The sequence below is a fragment of the Mobula birostris genome, chromosome X, assembly GCF_030028105.1.
Source record: "Mobula birostris isolate sMobBir1 chromosome X, sMobBir1.hap1, whole genome shotgun sequence".
Lineage (NCBI taxonomy): Eukaryota > Metazoa > Chordata > Chondrichthyes > Myliobatiformes > Myliobatidae > Mobula > Mobula birostris.
In genome coordinates this window covers 50,583,826-50,605,606 of record NC_092402.1, presented here as the reverse complement: position 1 = coordinate 50,605,606, position 21,781 = coordinate 50,583,826, and the positions used below count along the sequence as shown (strand labels likewise).

The following is a 21,781-nucleotide window of genomic DNA, read 5'->3' as shown; positions in this document are numbered from 1 at the left end:
AGTCCATGTTGAATGCCAGTAGTTTGGTCATGGTCTTTTTAATCCGTGACTTGTTATTCACTTCAACTTGTTTACTTCCCAGGTATCTTGAGGGACTTTTTATTATGCAGCTGTCCTACCTGGTGAAGGTGCAAGAGAAACTTACCTGTTGTTTATCTGACTTGCAGGGCTTTAATTGATTATAACTTTGTTTGCCTGTTTTGTTAAATAAAACGTGAATGGTATCTTCTGTATTATAGGTGGGTCAATTCATTGCAACCTGCTAGAGTTACCCGATGGGGTGGGATGATCTCCACCCCAGATGCAGTTCTCCAAGCAGTCATTAAGCGGTCTCTCATTGACAGTGGGTGCCCAATGTCTATAGTCAATGATCTCATCGAAAATGCACACGAGAGGAACTGGCCTCAGGGTCTGGCCACACTAGAGACTCGCCAAATGAACCGCAGGTTCTACGAGAACTATGTAGCTAAACGAATCCCAGGGAAGCAAGCTGTAGTGGTGATGGCATGTGAGAACCAACACATGGGAGAGGACATGATCATGGAGCCTGGTCTGGTAATGATCTTTGCTCATGGAGTAGAGGAAATCTTTTAAAGCAGATCGATTTTCTCCTCTGAATTGAAGTTTCTACTATAAGAAGAAAGCAGGACTTTGACTTGCCCTCTGGAATATCTTCGGCAAGCAGACTTGGACATGACCAAAGGCTTAATGCCAAACTGCATTATGGGTTATTCGATCACCGCCTTTGCAACGCCAGAACTAGCTTAAAGAATGGGTTTGCAGCTCACAGAACCTTTGTTCCAACCTTATGTATTTATTCACAATTTTAAAACATGAAGTACAATTCTGATGCCCATTCCAGATGCCACATAAGAAAACTTAACAATTGTGGTGCCCCTGCAGTGGTTTGTGTTGTGCTTTAAATTTTATTGGTATTTTTCCCCTCTTCTTTTCAAGTAGAAAATGGTAATGGCCAATTTTTTGTAGTACAGGCTGTTAACACAGTAAACAATGCAAGAAGTGTTTTTTGTGAACAGTTTTGAGGGGTAAACTACTGTGAGGTTTCTGTAAGAGCAAACTATAGAGATAAATATTGTATGCACTACATGGCTTAATATCCACTAAAGCAATCTTAAAGGCCGATTTGCTGAAATGTGTTTTGTATTTGGGCATAAAATATTAAAATTTATGCAAAACCCAAGTGACAACATGTGAAGTAAACTTTAATACCTGCAACCAATTCAATCGCATGATGGGTGATTTCTTAAATTCACAAGGCAGGGGCAGAAAGATGCAGAAATTTACGCTCCTGCGAGGCAAGTTGGTTGCAGTCCTATATTTTTTTTTTGTTCTATGTTGAAACTCTGCCAACATTTAATCACTTTAACCTAAATCCTACTTTTCTGGATTTGCCTTAAATTAGATTGTTAAATTGAAGTCAATAATATCTAAATGGAGTTCTGTGCAAAAATGGCTAAAATTGGAGTGAGGTGTATTCAGTGAGCAGGAACAAAAAAGGACGAGTGTTCATGCTTTTAAAATCCCACAAATATTTTGTTTCTCACATAACTAGAAAGCCATCCTGATTGAGATGTTATGTAGAAATATCTGATTAAGTGAGCCTGAATGTGATGCTCTATATTCATGTAAACTGCATAATTTACCCAGCTGCTTTATCACATGGGTAGGAATTGCACGTATGATTGCAGGACTCCCAAGTCAGAATGAAGGCTGAGCTAGTATAGGATTCCAAAAATATATATATGACTGAAGATAGCTTTGAAAGCTTGAAGTTTTAAAAATGTGTACATCAAATATTATATAAACTTGACTTCAGTGCAACTGAATGAGCTAGGTACCAGTACATTGGTAACTGTGCCTAAAACAAGGATGTTATTTAACAGTGACTTCAAAGGTAAGGGGGTTGTCATTTCTCCCTCAAGTTAAATTTGAATCAAAGCAGCTAAGAATGCCTGTCAGTAACAACGACTCTTAAACATAGTGTTTTGAATTGACTTTCAGGGGAGGGAGATGTGCGGAAGAAAAAGTGCTGTGAACCAATAAACTCTAGCTAGAACTTGTGTGTATGTATTTTAAATAAAATCTTGCCATTTGTTTTATCCATAGAATAGGACTGAGGGAGTTGAAGCACAAACTCCTAGTTTTCCAGCTGAACCATACAAATGTGCAAAACTTTTGAGCTTCTGTTAGGACTTTGACATAAGTCTGTGGTATCGATTCACTTCTGGGTAGATTTTAGATTTTCTGAATCTGAACTAATCTTCATCAAAGCTCCTTGTGTTGTGTCTCTTTCAGACAAATCTATTGTGTGAGTCTTGAATGTATATCATTTTTGAATATCGTGCATATAAGATGTACATTTGTTCCAAGAGGGTGAAAATTAGGTGGCTTAAGTTTCTTGTGGGATTTAAATCCTTTCAGTGCTTGAAGAACATGAAAGGAAAACCCTTTTAAACCCTTTTTCTATTTTTTTTTGTGGTTGCACCTGAAGAATTTTGTAACTTCTGTTGAAGGATCTACCACTGTCACCATGGACTCACTGAGATCTGAGATTAATAAACACTTGGCTTACAGAAATCTGAATTTCCTTTTGGGGGGGAGGGTTGAGCTTAGTTTTTGTCTAATTCTGGTTTTAATTATCAGATAAGTCCTTTGTCTTACATTATTTAAAGAAAACTTAATTTTGGATGGCTGCAAATACAGGCCTGTATATCAAAGTATGCAGTAAGTAAAGTGGTTCTGCTTCTGACATTCCCTTATTCTTGACCAATCTTGCGTTCCTTTGATCATATCTTGAAGTGATTTTCTGCTCTTTTGGTGACTTGATATCTGAGAGCTTTGCATGTTGGATCTGGTGCCACATGTCCTGTTTTGAACGTTTCAGTCCTGTGTGCACATGGTTACCCAACTCACTAATGGAAGATTTTGAAGGGGGAGGGGTCATGAAGGTGGTGGAGAAAGCAAACCTCCTGTTCTTGGGCAGAAAATTACACCTAGAAATATTTCCCTGCTTTCGTGTCTTCCATACATCCCCTTTACCTAGAATTGCATTCTTTGCTTTGCAATCAAGGGCCTTTGAATAAAATCTCTCCTTAAGGTTACCTACAACAAACTATGGTAGTGTGAATTGTGTGGGAATGTGCTTGCCTTTCAATACTCTGGAAGGTGGAGTACTAAATTGTCCCTCTATACTTGATTACAGTGGGCTTCTGGTTTGAGAGCATTCCAACAATTTTTGACATCACTTATCAATGTGGATTGCTGGTAGAAAGTTGTCAGAAGCAAATGGCTTTTACTCCACAACAGCAGAAGGATTCTGGGGTCAATTGTAGTTCTAAGTGCTGTACTACCTAAGATTTGGCAAATTCTGTTCAGAACAAGATTCAAACACTCAGTCACATTATACGGCTAGGTCTTGCTACATGGGTAACGGCCACCTTCTAGTCAACCTCTTGGACCAATCTAATTGTCTTTTCATGTGTTCAATTATTCGTTTAAAAATATCAGTATATTTCATTATTTGGCTCCACAGAGGAGTAAATCCCTTTTAAACCACACTTGAAACGTAATATAAAAAAAAACAAATTTTAGCAAAGTAATTAGATGTGATGCAAAAGTTTAAAAAAAAAGGCCATTCCATTAGTCTTAAAGGCTGTATGGTGCTGGTTATGCAGTAGTGGATTTAAATAGTTATCTATTAGATACTGTACATGGGAAGATAAATGGTATTATAAACTGTCTCCTTGCAGCAAAAAGATAAAATGAGTAAACTTGTATGAAGTATTTTTTGTGTTGCTCTGGCAAACAATTCATGCTTTGTTTTAATTTTATAAAAATGTGTAATGTCTGTCTGTGTGTGTGCCTTTTTTTAAAGTGGACCTCTTGAGTACACCAGTTATTTTGTGACTTGAAGTGTTTGAAGTCCAGAATTGTCACCTGTAGCTGATTAGTTGTGTTGTACTTTGAAAAGCTGTGGCACATGGTATTAATGAACAAAACACTTTTTTAAAAATATAAGTTATCTGGAAATAAACTCCACAGTATACACATCGGTGTTCTTGTCTTTTTTTTTCTTTCCATCCTGCATCATGCACGTGCCCCCTTAAGCTGCCTGTCAGTCTCAGTTTCTTTAACCCTCACTATGGACTTGAAGCCAGGTTCATGCACTTCCTGCCAGTCAATCAACTTCTTACATAACCACTGGTTAATTTACAACGTGCTTGTGCAAAAACATTGATTTATGCAGAATGTTCAAATATGCAAATGACACAGAACTTGGGGGAAATCCAAATGGAACTATTTTTGGGTTTACTCCATGTAAAATTCTTTACCCAAGAAAGTGGGAAAATTGATTATCAGTAGCGGAAGAAATCGTACGTGATGTTTTAGAGCTTCCATTTAATGACATGCGTTGGTTTAATGTATTTTGATGCAACGTGGCCAATGTCAGTGCAATCAGCACAAAAGTAAACAACCCTGAGCGCTAACTGATTTTGCTGCAATTTATTTTTGCAATCCCTTTTGCTCTGGTTCTCAAAAATATGCAAGGCACAGACTGTCGGAATAAATTATTTGTCACTGGAGTTTCTGCTGATTTATTGTGGACATTCAAGACAGCTCTAAGCTGGGACTTTTAGGTATGATGTTGTTTCAAGACTGTTGACAATGTTATTAGTGAATAAATTGGAGGTGGGTCTTGTAGCAAAGTCCACCAAAGGCTAAACAAATTCAGTTTGCACAAACCAATTCACAAGCAGAGGAAAAAGAACTTACACCTAAGTTTTCCACATCCAAAAAAAGTAACTTTTCTAAAGAAATGGGGGATAGTTGCTGTCGAGGAACAATCCCAAGAGAAAATAAAACTCTGCACATTTTAGGTTGAACCAGGAGTCTCAAGAATAGTCTCCAATACTTTGCCCACCATTGAAGTAAGATTCACTGGTCTATAGTTCCCAGTGTTATCCCTACACCTTCCAGGCAGATTATGCTCCATCTACAACCATACTCTGCTTTTGTGCGTAAACTGATTCTGAATCCATCTGACCTTGGGGACGTGCCTGTCCTAATGTTTTATAAAAGATCCAGCATATCCTTTCTTAACGTTGATCTATTCTGGCATATCAGCCTGTTGTTTTGCACTGTCCTCACAAACAGTAGTCAAGGTCCCTCTCACGAGTGAATACTGAAAGGAAAGTATTCATTAAGGACTTGCCCAATACTTCCTTCGACTCCAGGCACATTTCCTCCACTATCCCTAATTGGTCATACCGTACCCTCACTCTGGCCATCCTTCTGTTTTACACATATGTGTAGAACATTTGCTAAGGCCTTCTCATGGCCCTTCTAGATCTTCTAAGTTTATTCTTCAGCTCCTTCCTGGCTACCATAAGTCTAGAGGCCTGTCTGATTCTTGCTTCCTCAACCTTAAGTAAGCTGCTTTCTTCCTGTTGATGAAATGTTCCACATTTCTTGTCAACCATGGTTCCTTCGCCCTACCATCCTTTCCCTGCCTTAGTGGGATAAGCCTATCTGGAACCTTCAGCAAGTGCTCCCAAAACAGCCTCCACATATCTGTTGTGCATTTCCCTGAGTATATTCGTTCCCAATTTGTGCTCCCCAGTTCCTGCCTAATAGCATCATAATTCCCCCTCCTCTATTTAAATACTTTCACATACCGCCTGCTTCCATTCTCCTCTAAGGCTGTGGTAAAGGTCAAGGAATTGTGGTCACTGTCTCTGAAATGCTCACCAACTGAGCGATTTGTGATCTGACCTGGTTCATTGCCTAGCACCAGATCCACTATGGCCATCTAGACGACTATTGACTACTCTTGTCGTCGGCCTACATATTGCATTAGGTATCCTTCCTGGACACCTTTTTAAAAAAAAAATAATTCAGCCCAATCAAATAATGAGGTACCAATCAGTGTTAGGGAAGTTGGAATCACCCATGACAACAATCCTGTTACTTTTGCACTTTTCCAAAATCTGCCTCCCGATCTGTTCCTCAGTGTCTCTGTTACTATTGGGGGAGGGGGGGAGGAGGAGGGTCTATAGAATCTTCGCAATAGTGTGATTGTTCCCCTCCTGTTTCTGACTCCACCCACACTGTAGACACTCAGCAGACAATCACTGCACAATGACCTCCCTTTCTGCAGCTGTGATATTATCCCTGATTAGCAATTCTATTCCACCACCTCTTTTATCTCCTTCCCTGTCCCTTTTGAAGCATCTAAACCCCAGAACAGCAGCTTTCCTGTCCTTGTGACAGCCAAGTCTCTATAATTGCCACATCATAGTTTGTAATGACCCATAGTCTAAGTTCCTGATACTGCTTGTATTAAAATAGACACACTTCAATCCATCTGATTGACTTTGATTTTGCCTTATCAGCTATCTATCCTTCCTCACAAGTCTTTCTACATGCTGCATCTACCTGTATACCACCTGACCCAACCTATCACTCTGGTTCCCATTCCCCCAGCCAAACTAGTTTAAACCCTCCCTAACAACTGAAAACCTGCCTGCAAGGATATTGGTCCTGCTCAAGTTCAGATGTAACCTGTCCTTTTTACACAGGTCATATCTTCCCCAAAAGAGATCCCAATGATCCACAAATCTGAAACTCTAAAGCTGCACCAATTCTTCAAGGCCTCCACTCTAACACTGTCCATCCTACAATGGCTGCTCCTGCATTGGTCGCTCTTTAAACCTGACTTTATTTTATTGGCCCTTGCCAAGTGCCTAATTTCCTTGTGATCTGAGGGAGAAGAATGACCAACTAACCACACTCACTTTTTCAAATCTTGTTCCCACAATGCGCTTGCCAATAACTCACAATCTCAGGCTGCAGAACTTTCTATCTTTATGTTAAAAGGATGAACTTTCAAGTCAGAAATTGATGATGCAGAAGGATGTCATGTGACACTGGCCAGAATTTCTGTAGATAAGTAACAATTAAGGTGGCTCCCTTATGGACAGAAGCAAAATCATAGTGGGAGATAAATGACAAAGAATTAAGGAGATTGCAGATTGAAGTTGCAGAAAATCTCTTGGAAATGGTGGAGAACTGCAGTTCAAGAAGAAATGAAAAAGAAATTAGTATTAGAGGGAAAAAAAGAAGAAATTAATGAGACTGAAAAGTGATTAAATCCCCAGGCCCCAATACTACTTGGCCTGGAATCTTGAAGGGGGTGGCTATTGCAATGGTGGATGCATTGATTGTCACTGCAAAGCTCTGTTTGAGAATGGATCCCACAGTCTGGATGACAGAAAATATAACCACACTATTTAATAAAGGAGGGAGTTTAGCCAATCAGGAACAGGAGCATGAGATGAAAAGACAACTTCATGCATTTCCAAGATTTAAAAAGCAGCGCTTTGCGGCAGTTTTCAGAGTTTGAACTGCGGCCAATCAGAGAGCAGGAGCGTGATGAGAAGAGGTGACTTCACACAGGTCCGTGATTGAGGATTTAAAAAGCAGTGCTTCGCAGCAGTTTTCGGAGATTGAACTGTGGCCAATCAATGAGCAGGACTCAGTAGCAATGGCAAATGAAAAGACGGTGGGTGCAAGCAGAGTGGCCATTGTGTGAGTGGACCAGTATTTGAGTAGAGAGGCTTTGGATCATCAGGCTTGGGCAAGGTAACTATCTGGTAAGTTTCTTTTTTTTCTTCATTCCTCGTCTGTTAGGGCACAGTTAGTGCAGTGAGAATGGCTCTGGGGTAGTGTTGTGTGTGTGAGATGTGAGAATTCTGGGAGACCTCTAGCCTCCTAGATAAGCACATCTGTTCTGAGCTCCAGCTCCTCAGAGAACGTGTTGAGGAACTGGAGCTGCAGTTCGATGACCATCGGCTCATACGGGAGACTGAGGTGAGACGGACAGAAGCTACAGGGAGGTGGTCACCCCCAAGTGGCACGGGGCAGGTGACTGTCAGGAGGAGGAAGGGAAATGAGTATCCCTGTGGCTGTTCCCCTCAATAATAAGGATACCATTTTGGATACTGTTGAGGGGGACTTACCAGGGAGCCACAACGACCGGGTCTCTGGCACTGAGTCTGGCGCTGTGGCTCAGAAGAGAAGAGAGGTGAAGAGGACTGCAGTGGTGGTAGGAGATTCCATAGTCCGAGAAACAGAGACGGGTTTCAGTGCATGTGATAGAGACGCCTGAATGAATATTGCCTCCCAGGTGTCAGGGTCAGGGATGCCTTGGATTGTGCTCTAAAAGGGGAGGGTGAGCAGTCAGAAGTCTTGGTATATTTTGGCACCAATAATATAGGTAGGAAAGGTGAGGAGGTACTGAAGAGAGATTTTAGGGAGCTGGGTAGAAAGTTGAAAAGCAGGATCTCCAGGGTGGTTGTCTCTGGATTGTTGCCTGTGCCATACACCAGTGAGGATAAGAATAGGAGCATTTGGCAGATAAAGGCATAGCTGAGGAACTGGTGCAGGGGGCAGGGGTTCAGATTTCTGGATCATTGGGATCTCCTCTGGGGCGGTTATGACCTGAACCTGAAGGGGACCAATATTCTTTCAAGAAGCTTTGCTAGAGCTGTGTGGGGGGCGGGGGGGGGGTTAAATTAATTTGGTAGGGGGATGGAAACTGGAGTGATAGGGCTGAGGATAGTGCAATGAGTTTACAAACAGACGCAATGTATAGTAAGACTGCCAGCAAGGACAGGCTGATAATAGGGCAAAATTGCAGTTAGTGGGATGAGTTGCAATGTAAAAGGCGGACAAAATCGAAAAGGGCGATGAATACAGGATGCAGAATACAGGAATGCACACAATATATGGAATAAAGTAGATGAACTTGTAGCACAGTTAGAAATTGGAAGATATGACGTTGTGGGCATCACTGAGTCATGGCTGAGGGAAGATTATAGTTGGGAGCTTAATGTCCAAGGATACACATTGTATTGAAAGGACAGGCAGGTAGGCAGAGGGGGTGGTTGGCTCTGTTGGTAAAAAATAATATCAAATCCTTAGATAGAGGTGACATAGGATCAGAAGATGTAGAATCCTTGTGGGTAGAGTTAAGAAACTGCAAGGGTAAAAAGACATTGATAGAAGATATATACATACCTCCGAACAGCAGCCAGGATGTGGGCTACAAATTACAACAGGAGATAGGAAAGGCATGCCAAAAGGGCAATGTTACGATAGTCATGGGGGATTTCAATAAGCAGGTAGATTGGAAAAATCATGTCGGTGCTGGATCCCAAGAGGGGGAATTTATAGAATCCCTACGAGATGGCTTTTTCGAGCAGCTCGTGGTTGAGCCCACGAGGGGATCAGCTATTCTGGATTGGGTGTTGTGCAATGAACCCAAATTGATTAAGGAGCTTAAGGTAAAGGAAACCTTAGAAGGCAGTGATCAGAAAATGATAGAATTCACCCTGCAATTTGCAAGGGAGAAGCTAAAGTCAGATGTATCGTTATTATAGTGGAGTGAGGGGAATTACAGAGGCATGAGGGAAGAGTTGGTTAGAATTGATTGGAAAAGAACCCTGGCAGGGATGACGACGGAGCATGAATGGCTGGAGTTTCTGGGAGTGATTTGGAAGACACAGGATATATACATCCCAAAGAAGAAATATTCTAAAGACAAGATGACGCAACCATGATAGCTGACAGGAGAAGTCAAAGCCAACATAAAAGCTGAAGAGAGGTCACATAATAGAGCAAAAGTTAGTGGGAAGTCAGAGGATTGGGAAGCTTTTAAAAACGAACAGAAGGTAACTAAAAAAGTCATGAGGAAAAGATGGAATACAAACATTAGCCAGCCAATAATATTAAAAAGTGTACCAAACATTTCTTCAGCTATATAAAGAGTAAAAGGGAGGTGAGAGTGGATATTGGACCATTGGAAAATGATGCTGGAGAGGTAGTAATGGGGGACAATGAAATGGTGGACAATCTAATTAAGGATTGGTCTTCACTGTAGAAGACACTAGCAGTATGGTGGAAGTTCAAGAGTGTCAGGGGGCAGAAGTGAGTGCAGTTACTATGACTAGGGAGATGGTGCTTGGGAAACTGAAAGGTCTGAAAGTAGACAAGTCACCTGGACCAGAGGGGTTACTCCCCAGGGTTCTGAAAGAGGTGGCTGAAGAGATTGTGGGGGCATTAGTAATGATCTTTCAACAATCACTAGATCCTGGAATGGTTCCAGAAGACTGGCAGATTGCAAATGTCACTCCACTCTTCAAGAAGCCAGAGGGTGGTTAATCTGTAATTTGTTGCCACAGGCGCTGTGGAGACTTAGTTATTGGATTTACAGTATTTATGGGAGAGGTTGATAGATTCTTGAATGGTCAGGGAATGAAGGGATACAGGGAGAAGGCAGGAGACTGGGGCTGAGAGGAAAATGGATCAGCCATGATGAAATGGCGGAGCACACCCAATGGGCCAAATGGCCTAATTCTGCTCTATATCTTATAGTCTTTTGGACTAAAATGGGGAGCTACAGACCAGTTGGTCTGACATCAGTTGAAGGGCAAATGCTGGAATCTAATATTGAGGACAGGCCACTTGGAAAACAATAATTGGATTGGGTAGAGTCAACATAGATTTATGAAAGGAAATCATGTTTGACAAATCTGTTGAACATGTTTGAAGATGTTAACTAGCAAATAAGGATGAACCAGTTGGCGAGAAGTATTTAGTCTTTCAGAATGCTTTTGATAAGGTGTCACACAAGATCATTGGGGGGGGTGATATTGGAAGTATATGCTGGTGTGGTCTGAGGATTCATTAATGGACAGAAAATTTGTGCTAGGTAAATGTAACTATTGGGATGCTGCAAGGATTATTATTTATAATTGGTCAACGATTTGGATGATGGCATTGAATGTATTCAAATTTACTGATGGTACAAAGCTCAGTGGTAGTGTGGACTGTGAGTAGGATACAGAGGTTTGGGGAAATCAACAAGCTAAGTGAGTAGGAAAGGGCATGGCAAATGTCAGGTATCCACTTTAGATGAGAAAAATAGAAAGGCGAGTATTTTCTAAATGAGATTAAAATGTGTTGGTTTTCAGATGTCCTTGAAAAGTTATGTGCAGGTACAGTGAGCATTAGGAAGTGAAAAGGCGTGTTGCTTTTTGTTGCAAGGTGCATTTCTTCTATTATGCAGGCTGTAACAATGTAAGAAATTTAGAATGGAAAGCAAAAGAAACATGCATAATGAAGATTTGTAACAGACAGAAATAACACCAACATTTAAGAATAGATATGTGTTAAAGGATGAAGTTTGAAGGCATGTGGAGAAAAGACATACAAAAATTGTTAGTGCATAGTGTTCATATGGCTTAAACTGGTAGAATTGAACAACCCATTTTCATGTGCAGCTTATTTACAACCCATTATGTGTAACTGCTCTTATTTCACTTTATTATAAAAAGATAATGAGTTTTATTTGTCATATGTAAGTTGAAGCATACAGTAAAACGTATTGCTTGCATCAACAACCAACACAATCTGAGGATGTGCTAGAGGCAGCCCACATGTGTTGCCATGCTTCCAGCGCCAATGTAGCATGTCCACAACATACTAACCCTAACCTGTACGTATTTTATGAATGTTGGAGGAAATTCGCGTGGTCACAGGGAGAACATACAAGCTCCTTACAGACAGAGCCAGGAATCAAATCCTAATTACTGGCTCTGTAAAATGTTGCGCTGACTGCTCTGCTACCATGCAACATTAAGGGCAGGAAAAAAAAGTGAATAAAAATTAAAATATTTGTACTTTGACAATTCTTGTCTTCCTGTTAATACCGTTTGCTCTTTGGATGCTTTTTATATTTTGTGGAGATGATATCACATTATATCTACAGAAGCTATTCACTCTAGGGAATTTGTTTGGTATGTGTGGAATCAAAACTTATTGTGTACCAATCATAAAATATGATTCAAAAGATGTAGATTAATGTTGGAGTCCAAATTTAATGTGGTAATTGTAATTTATGAAATGAACCTAAAGGTTTATCAAAAGTGAGAATTGTTGATTTTTATCAGCTGTAAAATAATTTTAGCAGTTTTTGAATTGAAATAGGTTTTTGAAAACATGGTACTTTTAATCGAAAATAGTTTTTTGAAAGACAGAAAAAAATTGCAAATGCTGGAAGTCTGATATAAGAACAGAAAATGCTGAGCTTGGACTACCATTGAATAACTTTTAACTCCACTTGCTTGGTCCATATCAAAGATGTGGCTATGGGAACTTGCATAGTCCTGAAGTGACATCTGTATTTATATGGGTTATAAGGAACAGTACCTTTTAAAATCCGTCCCAAGCCCCCTGCCTTGACCCCTTTTCTGCTCTATTGATAATGTATGGGTGCTGCTTACTGCAATTGTATAGAACTTGAAAAAATCATTAGTTTATCTGTTACTTTTTACTCTATTCACACTTTAATATGTTCCACACTTGAATTTTCCCTATCTCAGGGAATAATCAATTAGCCAATGTCCACTACAAACTCACTGACTCCCACAGCTACCTTAACGACGCCTCTTTCCATCTTTCTTCTGTCAAGGATTCTATTCCGATCAGCTAGCTTCTGTCTTTGCTTTGAGTCTGTCTGTATCAGTGCTTCTGAAATGTCTTCCCTTTTTCTTAATCATTGCTTCTTCTAAGGATAAGATTCTCAACCCTCTATCCTCTCTTCCACACACTTATTCTCACCCTATCTTTTCCCATTCAGAGGAGTGATAGGGTTCCTTTTGTTATTGACTGTAGAGGCCAATGGGAAGAACGGCAATGAATCAACCTCCAAGATTTTCACCAGCTTCAATGAGGTTCCACCACTAGACACATCACTACTCTGAAGGGGCTACACTTACGTGCTATTTACATTAAGATTGTCCTTTAAATCATTTTTCCCTCTCCATAGCTGCCATCAGTTTCACTGAATATTTCCAGTATTATTTTATTCATAATATACAGCAGTGGCTGGATTGTCACAGTTCCAGTGTTTTGCTTTCCTTTTTCTCTTCTACTTTCTTTCATGTTCCTGTATTTACATTCCTTCAGATACACTAGCTATATAAATGATTCTTTTCTCTCATCTACATAGCCACCAAATCAATTGTCAGTAGTCAGTCTAGTGTGGACGTAGCCTTAATCCGTCTCTTGCTATCCAACTTCAGATTACTCGTTATTTTTTTCAGTTCTGGAGAAGGGCCTTTAACCTGAAACGTTTAGTACAGTATGTTTTTCCCTCCCAAAATGCTGCCTGACCTGAGGTGTGTTTCCAGCATTTACTGTTCTTGTGATAAAAGGGAGTATGAACAATGAAACACTGAACATTGTTTTAATGTCTACAGAATAAACAAGAGTGCTGAGTATGATGAGTAGACGTTTTTGGTTTTGATATTTAATTGATGGGCCTTTTGGAATCATTTTTACATGTTTTGTTTGTAGCGCTGTATATATTCAAGCTGTTTTATGTTAATCGTTTAGCATGTTGTGTTAAAACATGATCCAAATACCGATTGAGACAGTTTAAACGAAAAGAACGCCTCGTCACGAACAGGATTCGAACCTGTGCGGGGAGTCCCCATTGGATTTCGAGTCCAACGCCTTAACCACTCGGCCACCGTGACTGATATAAAAGAATTGCCCACATATAATATTGTAGAACCTAATGTGCAACCACAACTAGAAATTTGGAGCAAAAGTCATAACCGTTTACAAGAGAAGGAAACAGAACTGAAGAGAATTCCACCCGCGCAAAATCTATTCGCAAAACAGACGAGAACAATAGATTTTTTTACCGGAAACAATGTACATAATTTTAATGGTGATAACTTAAAATAAACGATGCTACTATGAAAAACGGAATGACTTGTTTTTGGTAAAGGCGCCGCCTGTCTTTTCCCTTTCAAACCCCAACAAAGATGCATGCAACCCGACAGAAGGAAGTCGAATCAGCCGCCGCATACCTTAAGACAGCCGAAGCCGCCTCATGGGGTTAAAGGTCACTCATCACCCGAACAAAATATAAAATCGCGGTACGACATTTCACAATATATGAGATAAATCCTAAAATCTATTGATTACTCCTTCATTAAAATTTATCCTGCTTTGTGTTGTTGTTGCTGGATTAGCAGGCGACTGGACTGCTTTAATCCTCCACGAGTGGGGTGACCTAATTAATTTATGTACCCTCTGCATTAGTCTGCAACGTCGTTCTGTAAGTTGATTGGGAAAGGATATTGTTAAATTCAGTATATTATAGAGTTTTCTTTACTCAATTGATTTTTTTTGTGTGTGTATTTTAATTTTGTGTTAGGCTCGCCGTACGCCCCCCCCCCCCGCGAACACATTCAGTGATCCAGGAGTTGGCGGGAGTTTGGTCGCTCGCCGGCAGTTTCGCGGCGCGTTCGAAATTTTCTAAAAATAGATGCAATTTTTTAATGAAATATTTAAAGATATTTGAGACCAACTTAGAACGGATCAGGTGAGTTTAGCGTCCTTTCCTTAAACCGGTCGCTTAGTTTTCTTGATGAGGCGGCTCTGGAGTTCGCCAAACAGCACCATCCAGGCTACAAACGTTTCACAAAGAATTGCAATTCTATTGACAATTAATCAGACGACTTTATTGCTCTGTTCTTAATTCCAGCTACTTCATTTGAGTAACAAATCATTATAATATTAATATTCTGTTTGTTAAAGTTTATGGTTAATTGTAAAAGTTAACAAAATTCACGTCACATGCCGGTGTTAATAAACCTGATTCTGATTTCCAACTACATTAATCTTTGGGAGATTTTAAAAATGATTCTTTAATAATTTACAGCACCTTTAACATCGCAAAACCTGACAATGATAATATCAAACAAAATAGTGTGCTCTCGCCTCACGCAAGGCAGTTGTGACACTTGGGGTGAATGAAGGATCCGCAATGGTGTCTCTTATGTTCTTCATTGAGCTGTTTATTTTTAAGTGCAGCCGCATATTTCTTGCTGTCACTGGTCAAAATCGAGACCTATTAGACCTGCAGTTGAAAGATGGAAAATATTCTGGCCACCGTTTAGAAGGATCATGACTGATCTTCTATGTCAGTGCTATTTTCCTGTAATAACCTTATTATCCGTTCACTTCCTTAATATTCCAAAAGTCTATTGATTTCCCAGCCGTGAATTTACGTGACAGCCCTCTTGGGTAGAGAACTCCGAAGATTTACCACCTGCTTGATGTAGACATTTTTCCTAGTTCCTGTCCTGAAACAGCAACTTCACAGCTACCCTATCAACCCTTGTGAAAACGTTGTGTTTTTCAAAGAGATCACCTTTCCTTTTGGAACGCTAGAGAGCACAGGCTCAGTCTGCTTAATGTCTCCTGAAGGGTAAAACAACATCCCAGGAAAAGATCCTTCACCATGTTTCTATCCCTCCTGAAGTGGGGATATCCCAGGTGCAGTATCACCAGAGGCTTATATAATTTGAGCAAGCTGTCTCTTGTACTCAAGTCCCCTTGCAATGAAGTCCAATGTAGTGCTCAACTTCCTAAGTTGTACCTGGATGCTAGCGTCTGTACAGTAAACCTTTTTGTTAAATCTGGGTTGAAATCCACCACTGCAGTACTGATGAGACCTTCTGCTCTACTAATGAGGAAATGATTCAACCCAAAGAGTTCTGAGCCCTCAGATGATTCCTGGCACAGTTTTCTCTTATTTGCTGAGGTTTATAAAGCATTGGTCTGACCACATTTCTAATATTGTGAGCAGTTTTGGGCCCTGTTTCTAAAAGGGGATGTGCTGGCACTGGCGAAGGTAGAGAGAGAGGTTTACGAGAATGATCCTAGGAATGAAAGGATTAATGTATGAGGCCTGTTTGATGGCTCTGGGCCGTTACTCGCTGGAATTTAGAAGAATGAGGGAGTGATTATTGAAAGGCTTAGATAGAGTAGATGCGGGGGAGTCTTAAGACCAGAGGGCACAGCCTCAGAATACAAGGATGTCCCTTTAGAACAAAGGTGAGGAGGAATTTCTTTAGCCAGAAGGTGGTGAATCTGTGGAATTCATTGCCACAGATGGCTGTGGAGGCCAAGTCATTGGGTATATTTAAAGCAGAGGTTAATAGGTTTAAGGGTGTCAAAGGTTTCGGGGAGGAGGCAGGAAAATGGGATTGAGAGGGAAAATAAATTAGCCATGATAAAATGGGCTGCATGGTGTATTCCCCTCCCAAGTTTTATGGTCTTATTTATATCAGCGTGGAAGCTTTTGAGGGAGATGGCAAGACTCATCCAGACTCAGCTATTCAACTACTAGTGAAGTATTAAATGCCCAACAAATAGCTCAGGGTTGATACCTCTACTTGTGACTACCTGACTACAAGACTTCAAGCTTGAGAGGATTTGGGGCAAATCTCCCAACAATTAAAAGCCTTGTTCAGCTCTGCAAACCCTCCCTGCAAAGTAATCTCCCAGGTACATTGGCGAAATAAATGGTATTTGCACTCTTTGGGATTTTCAGCTATTCTAGGATGTATCCAACATGAATGTTGAGGCTTTGCTGTTTAAGGACCCTCTGAACACCAGCTTTCACTCTCACCATTTGGAAAACACCACCTTTAACTACCAAAGGAATGACCTCACTGTTTTACATATTCTATCCCAACTGATTTGTCCTTGTGCATTCTTAAGTGCTCAAACGCTCTGCATCATACTCATAACCTACGCTTCCACTGATCTTTACATCTATTACATGTGATTCCTTTATTCAAATTATTGCTGTAGCTTCTGTACAGCCAGGACCTCCAACGCCAGTCCTTGTAACATCATACAGCTGACTGTCTCCCAACCCAAAAATAACCACTTTCTTTCCTGCACTGGTTTTTTGTCCAGAGATAAAATTATTGTGTAAATCCTCTGCTTTTCTTGTTCTACAATGTGATTACTTTTTATCTCAATCTGAAAGGTTTCACATTAAGTTTTCCTAATTTCTACATAATTTATACTTTTTACACAACTATAGATGGTCAGTTTTTGTGTTCTTTGCTCACCTATTTTTATGTTCTAGTTTCCCTCTTCTTAGCAATACCTTGATTCTTCTTTGCTGAGTTCTTAATTTTTCTTAACTCTTTCCCTTATGTTTTTTTTGGATAAAGTTATAAACCTTTTCCTTTCACAAACAACAGAACACCTGCAGATGCTGGAAATCTGAGCAACACACACAAAATGTTGGAGGAACTCAGCAGGCCAGGCAGCATCTTGGAAAAGAGTACAGTCAACATTTCCTAGATGCTGTCTGGCCTGCTGAATTCCTCCAGCATTTTGTGTGTGTTGCTTAAATCTTTTCCCTTGATCTAATAGTGTTTTTAACTTCTCTTGATTGTCATCACTGGACTGCATTTCCTGTTGGAATTTTTTTTGCCTTTGAGGGATATAAATTACTTGTGAACAATGTATTTTTAAACTGTTACCCATTGTTTTTTCACTGTCATATCTTATACTGTATTTTTTCAATCTACTACAGCCAGTTTGAGCTTCTTGTACCTTTGTAGTTTGCTTTGTTTAGATTTCAGACTCTAGCATCGGATTGAATTAAGTTGGTTTAAAATGTTATATAAAACCTGACATACTATAACGTTTCCCTAAAGGCCCCTTTAGATTTATTTATCTATTTAATAAGCCCACACCACCCAATTACATCCATGTGACCAATTAACCTACTAATCTGTATGTCTTTGGAACATGGGAGGAAACCAGGGCACCCAGAGGAAACCCACGCAGTTGTAGGGAGAATAAATTGAACCTGAGTCACTGTTACATAACACTAGATCTAAAATGGCCAGTTACCACAACATAGCTGATTTGGACAACAATCTTACATTTTGAATTCACCCTCCATTCTATCATCACTAATTTAGTCATCCTATTCTTTATACAGATTAAAATTCCCCATAGTTATTGTATTAGTCTTTATTACATGCACCTCTGATTTTTCTGGGCTAAGTTCCTCTGCCTTTGCTGCCTTTATCTCTTTATTTTCATCTCATGGTCCACAAATATCACCAACGCCATTGGGTTTTTTTCTTTGTATTTGAGATTGTCGTCACTGGGTAGTGCTGCGCATGCATCAGTGACATTCAGAATAAAAATGCTTTTTCTTTTCAGAGAAGCAGCCTGGTAACAGGCCCTTCCAGCCCAATGAGTCTGCACCACCCAAATGACCCATTGACCTGTACGCCTTTGGACAGTGGGAGGAAACCCACGTGGTCACGGGGAGAACATACAAACTCCTTACAGACAGCAGCAGGAATTGAACCCGGCTGCTGACGCTGTAATAGCATGACTCTGCCAAGCTGTCCCATTAATTTGATTAATTTTAAACCTTTCAATGATACCCATTTCTGTGTGGTTAGAAAAGTACAGCTAATCAGATGCCCCCAGGTCTGTTTTAGCAACATTTCTCAGCTGGCACAAGAGGGTAGAAGAGAGTTTGCTTGATGTACAGTGGGTAAATGCACTGTCTGGTGGAGTTCACAATGACTCTAGACTTGAATCTTAGCCTTTGCAGTGATTAGATATTGGATAATTGGAGTGTTATTGGAGTGATAATTGGCTCAGTGCAGAGAAGTTGGGGATTGTGGTATCTTGTACAAAACTAATTCTTCTGTCACTACTAACCAGAGGTACAGCTGGCCATGTGTGGGTAGAAGGTGGGGAGGAAAGAATTGAATCCAGCCTCCTCTTGGAGCTGAGGTTGGGCATGGCAGGAGGCAGCATGCCTCACTCAGAGGGTGGTGTAAGTGTGGAATGAGCTGCCGGTGGAAGTGGTGGATACAGGCTTGATTGCAACGTTTAAGAAAAGTTTTGATAGGTATGTGAATGGGAAGGGCATGGAAGGATATGGTGCTGGTGTGGGTTGATGGGACTAGGTAGAATAACAGTTTGGCACATACTAGGTGGCTGAAGGGCCTGCTTTTGTGCTGTAATGCTCTGTGTCTGTATAGTAGTGATTGTTTTTCTTTTGGGATATTAAATCTTGTGTTTACTCTGCAGGCTGATTGTAGCTAAGAAGGCCTCGACCTGTGTCAGACTCTTCCTTCTGCTGTCAGAACACAGTGAAGATTTCTGGAGAGCAGCGTGTGTTGAGGCCAAGAATTCATTTCACCATTAGTACATTGCTATATAATTGCTGTCCCATTTTGAGTTAAATTTTGTATCTGCAAGAGTGTGAGAACAGGGACTTTTTTTTTTGCATAATTGCATGCTTCTCCCTCCTGGTTTTCCCTCATACTACTGCTGCACAGTGTTGCTTTATACAGTGATTTTTTTCTCTGTACCCCTTCCCTCAGCCTTTGCAGAAATATCATCCTCTTTTCTAACCCCTCCCCCCCCCCACCTACCCACCTTGGGTATTAAATTGTTCCAGGTTTCGTCTGCCCTCTGCTGCTTTAACGAGTGCACTGTGTGGATGTGAGCACAATGAACAGTGAACTATTAGCAACGTGCAGTGCCTTAGGATATTTGGAAGGAGACAATTATCACAAAGAGCCTGATTGTTTAGGTGAGTCAATTTTGCTGTGATTTAAATGTTGTTCCCTTGTTTATGCTGGATTAGATTGTAGAATTGTTATTTTGCTAGTATTTTGCTTGTAGTCTAACTTGTCAATACTTGCTCATAATTTTTATATTACCATCTGTATACATGTAATTGTTTAGTAAATATTCCAGTAATTATAGTATAGCTGATTCTGTATTTTTTTTAGAAGTTTCTCAATTTTTCTGCAGCAGGTGTCATACCACTTGAATCTGACTATTTTATAGGTTAATTGTTATCACTGGAATTTTGTTTATCTCTAGTCTGAGTGTGAGATGACCACAACTTCTTTTGTCTTTTCTTTGTTCTTGTAACACTTGATAAAATGGCCATAACCATCTAATTTGTGCTTCATTCTTGACCTCTGAAGCACCTCCGGATCAATATCACCAAATCCAGCATTTATTTTAAAGCAGTAACACAGAGTTCAGAGATTTTCTGGCACCTTGCATGTAGCCATAACCCTCTCATCAAATGCATTGCTGGTATTAACCATTGCTGGTATTTTATTTTTATTTTCATAACCTACAATTTCATGTTTCCATCATACTGTTTAATTTAAATTTTGACCACCCTCCAAATGTCAATGCTGAAATTGCTGCTGAGTTTCTGATTGCAGTTATTAGTGACTTGTGTTATGCATATTTATGGCCCTGGTTCTGGGCTCCTGCAATTGAAAACATCTCTACGTCTACCCAGTCAAACCCTTCCATAAAAGTTGCCCTTGTTAATGTGACAGGATTCCGAGCTTTCCTCATGTTTTAAATGCAGAGTGCTTTATCACATTAGGGAGCATCAGGACATGCTTGCCATCATAAATTAATTCTGTCTGTCTTCATGATAAAGAATTCCAGCAATCATTCTGTGCTAGCAGTGTCTCACAAGAGCAGGTACCTTGGACAGGTTTAATCCAAACTTTCTAATCCTTCTTTCAGCCTTTCTATTCTCTTTAGTAGTCAAGTAAATTACAGAAGGGGAAGCTTGAATGATAACAAAACTCAGGTGGTTTTTAAATAATTGGAACTATGAATTATAAGTGTGTCAGTCCTTTTCCTTGCTGTAATGACTGGATACTGAAGCCTACATCTCTCTTTTTCTCTTGACAAAGTGTTTGTGATGCACACCGTTTTGTAGGGTAAAAGTACTCCTGTTTTCTTTCTTAGTGGCTTGTAACAGTAATGGTTGCTAATGAAGCACTGAGTTAAATGAACCTCTCATGTTGCTGGGCCTATAGCTTTGCAGCTCATTAATTGTCCTGCAGAGGATTATCCCAGCAATAACTTTACAGTTTGCCTCATGACTTCTGGGGATGGGAGAAAAGAAATATGTCACACCAAGGTTTAAGGGGCTATGGACAAAGTACTGATAAATGGGATTGGTATGGACAGATGATTGATGGTCAGCCTGGACATAGTGGGCTATTTCTGTGTGGTACAACTATAATGTTATGCTTAATGATGAACTCATATGGCATAGATAGATCCTTTTGGCCTAGCGTTCCTATGGTGGTTCATTGAGAGAACAATCTAATTATTCTTGAACTTTTGCTCCATGAATCTCTTCTGTATTCTAGGGATTCTTTCTGGATGAGAACAGAACAGGGTTTGGTCTACCAATTCTTACTTTCTAAGTCTATGTAAGAAAAGTTGCCACTTTAGTGGCTCAGTGAAAGTCACTGGTATGAAAAGGAGTGTTGAAAATTGAAATCAACATTTTTTGGTTGAGTAAATTTGATGACGATTCATTCCTATTTTCCAGAAAGCATCAAGGACCTTATCAGGTATCTTAGACATGAGGATGAGTCAAGAGACATTCGACAGCAGCTAGGAGCTGCACAGATTCTGCAGAATGATTTATTGCCCATTATCACACAGTACCCTCAGGAGAAAATGCTTTATGAAGCAGTTATAAGGTCTGTGCCAAACTAGAAAGAGTTTTGCTGTATAGAGCATTATTGCAAAGTGTGGGTAAAGCAGGGGAGTTGCAAATGACTTATATAAACAGAATTTATCTAAACACATTATTATTCTGAATGGTGATGAATTGGGAAAAAGGGAGGTACAATGAGACCAGGATGTTCTTGTACACTGGTAGCTGAAAGCAATGCTAAGGTGAACAAGTAGAGAAGTAAATGGCACGTTGGCCTTCATTCTAAAATGATTTGATTATAAGAACAAGGATGTCTTGCTGCATTTATAGAGGATCTTTGTGAAA

At 40.1% G+C, this 21,781-nt stretch overlaps 2 protein-coding genes and 1 non-coding gene across 10 annotated transcripts in view; 2 read left to right on the top strand and 1 right to left on the bottom strand.

The window, feature by feature from the left end:
- The window catches only part of rnf41 (ring finger protein 41), a 50,543-nt gene extending 46,475 nt beyond the window's left edge, over positions 1-4,068 (top strand). For all 7 annotated transcript variants that reach the window (XM_072249830.1, XM_072249832.1, XM_072249829.1 and 4 more), the window contains one exon: positions 240-4,068. In XM_072249830.1, the coding sequence (XP_072105931.1) occupies positions 240-594 (355 nt within the window). In that variant the 3' untranslated portion in view covers positions 595-4,068. The remainder of the gene's footprint in view (positions 1-239) is intronic.
- Positions 4,069-13,540: 9,472 nt separating this feature from the next.
- Positions 13,541-13,622, bottom strand: trnas-cga (transfer RNA serine (anticodon CGA)). Its single transcript has one exon. It is a non-coding gene; the product is annotated as a tRNA-Ser (tRNA).
- Positions 13,623-14,315: 693 nt separating this feature from the next.
- The window catches only part of timeless (timeless circadian clock), an 86,508-nt gene continuing 79,042 nt past the window's right edge, over positions 14,316-21,781 (top strand). The window contains exons 1-3 of one of the 2 annotated variants that reach the window (XM_072248769.1): positions 14,316-14,479; positions 19,400-19,534; positions 21,326-21,479. In XM_072248769.1, the coding sequence (XP_072104870.1) occupies positions 19,453-19,534; positions 21,326-21,479 (236 nt within the window). In that variant the 5' untranslated portion in view covers positions 14,316-14,479; positions 19,400-19,452. Of the gene's footprint in view, positions 14,480-19,026; positions 19,535-21,325; positions 21,480-21,781 lie in introns of both variants that reach the window. The other variant, XM_072248768.1, reaches the window with a different exon arrangement.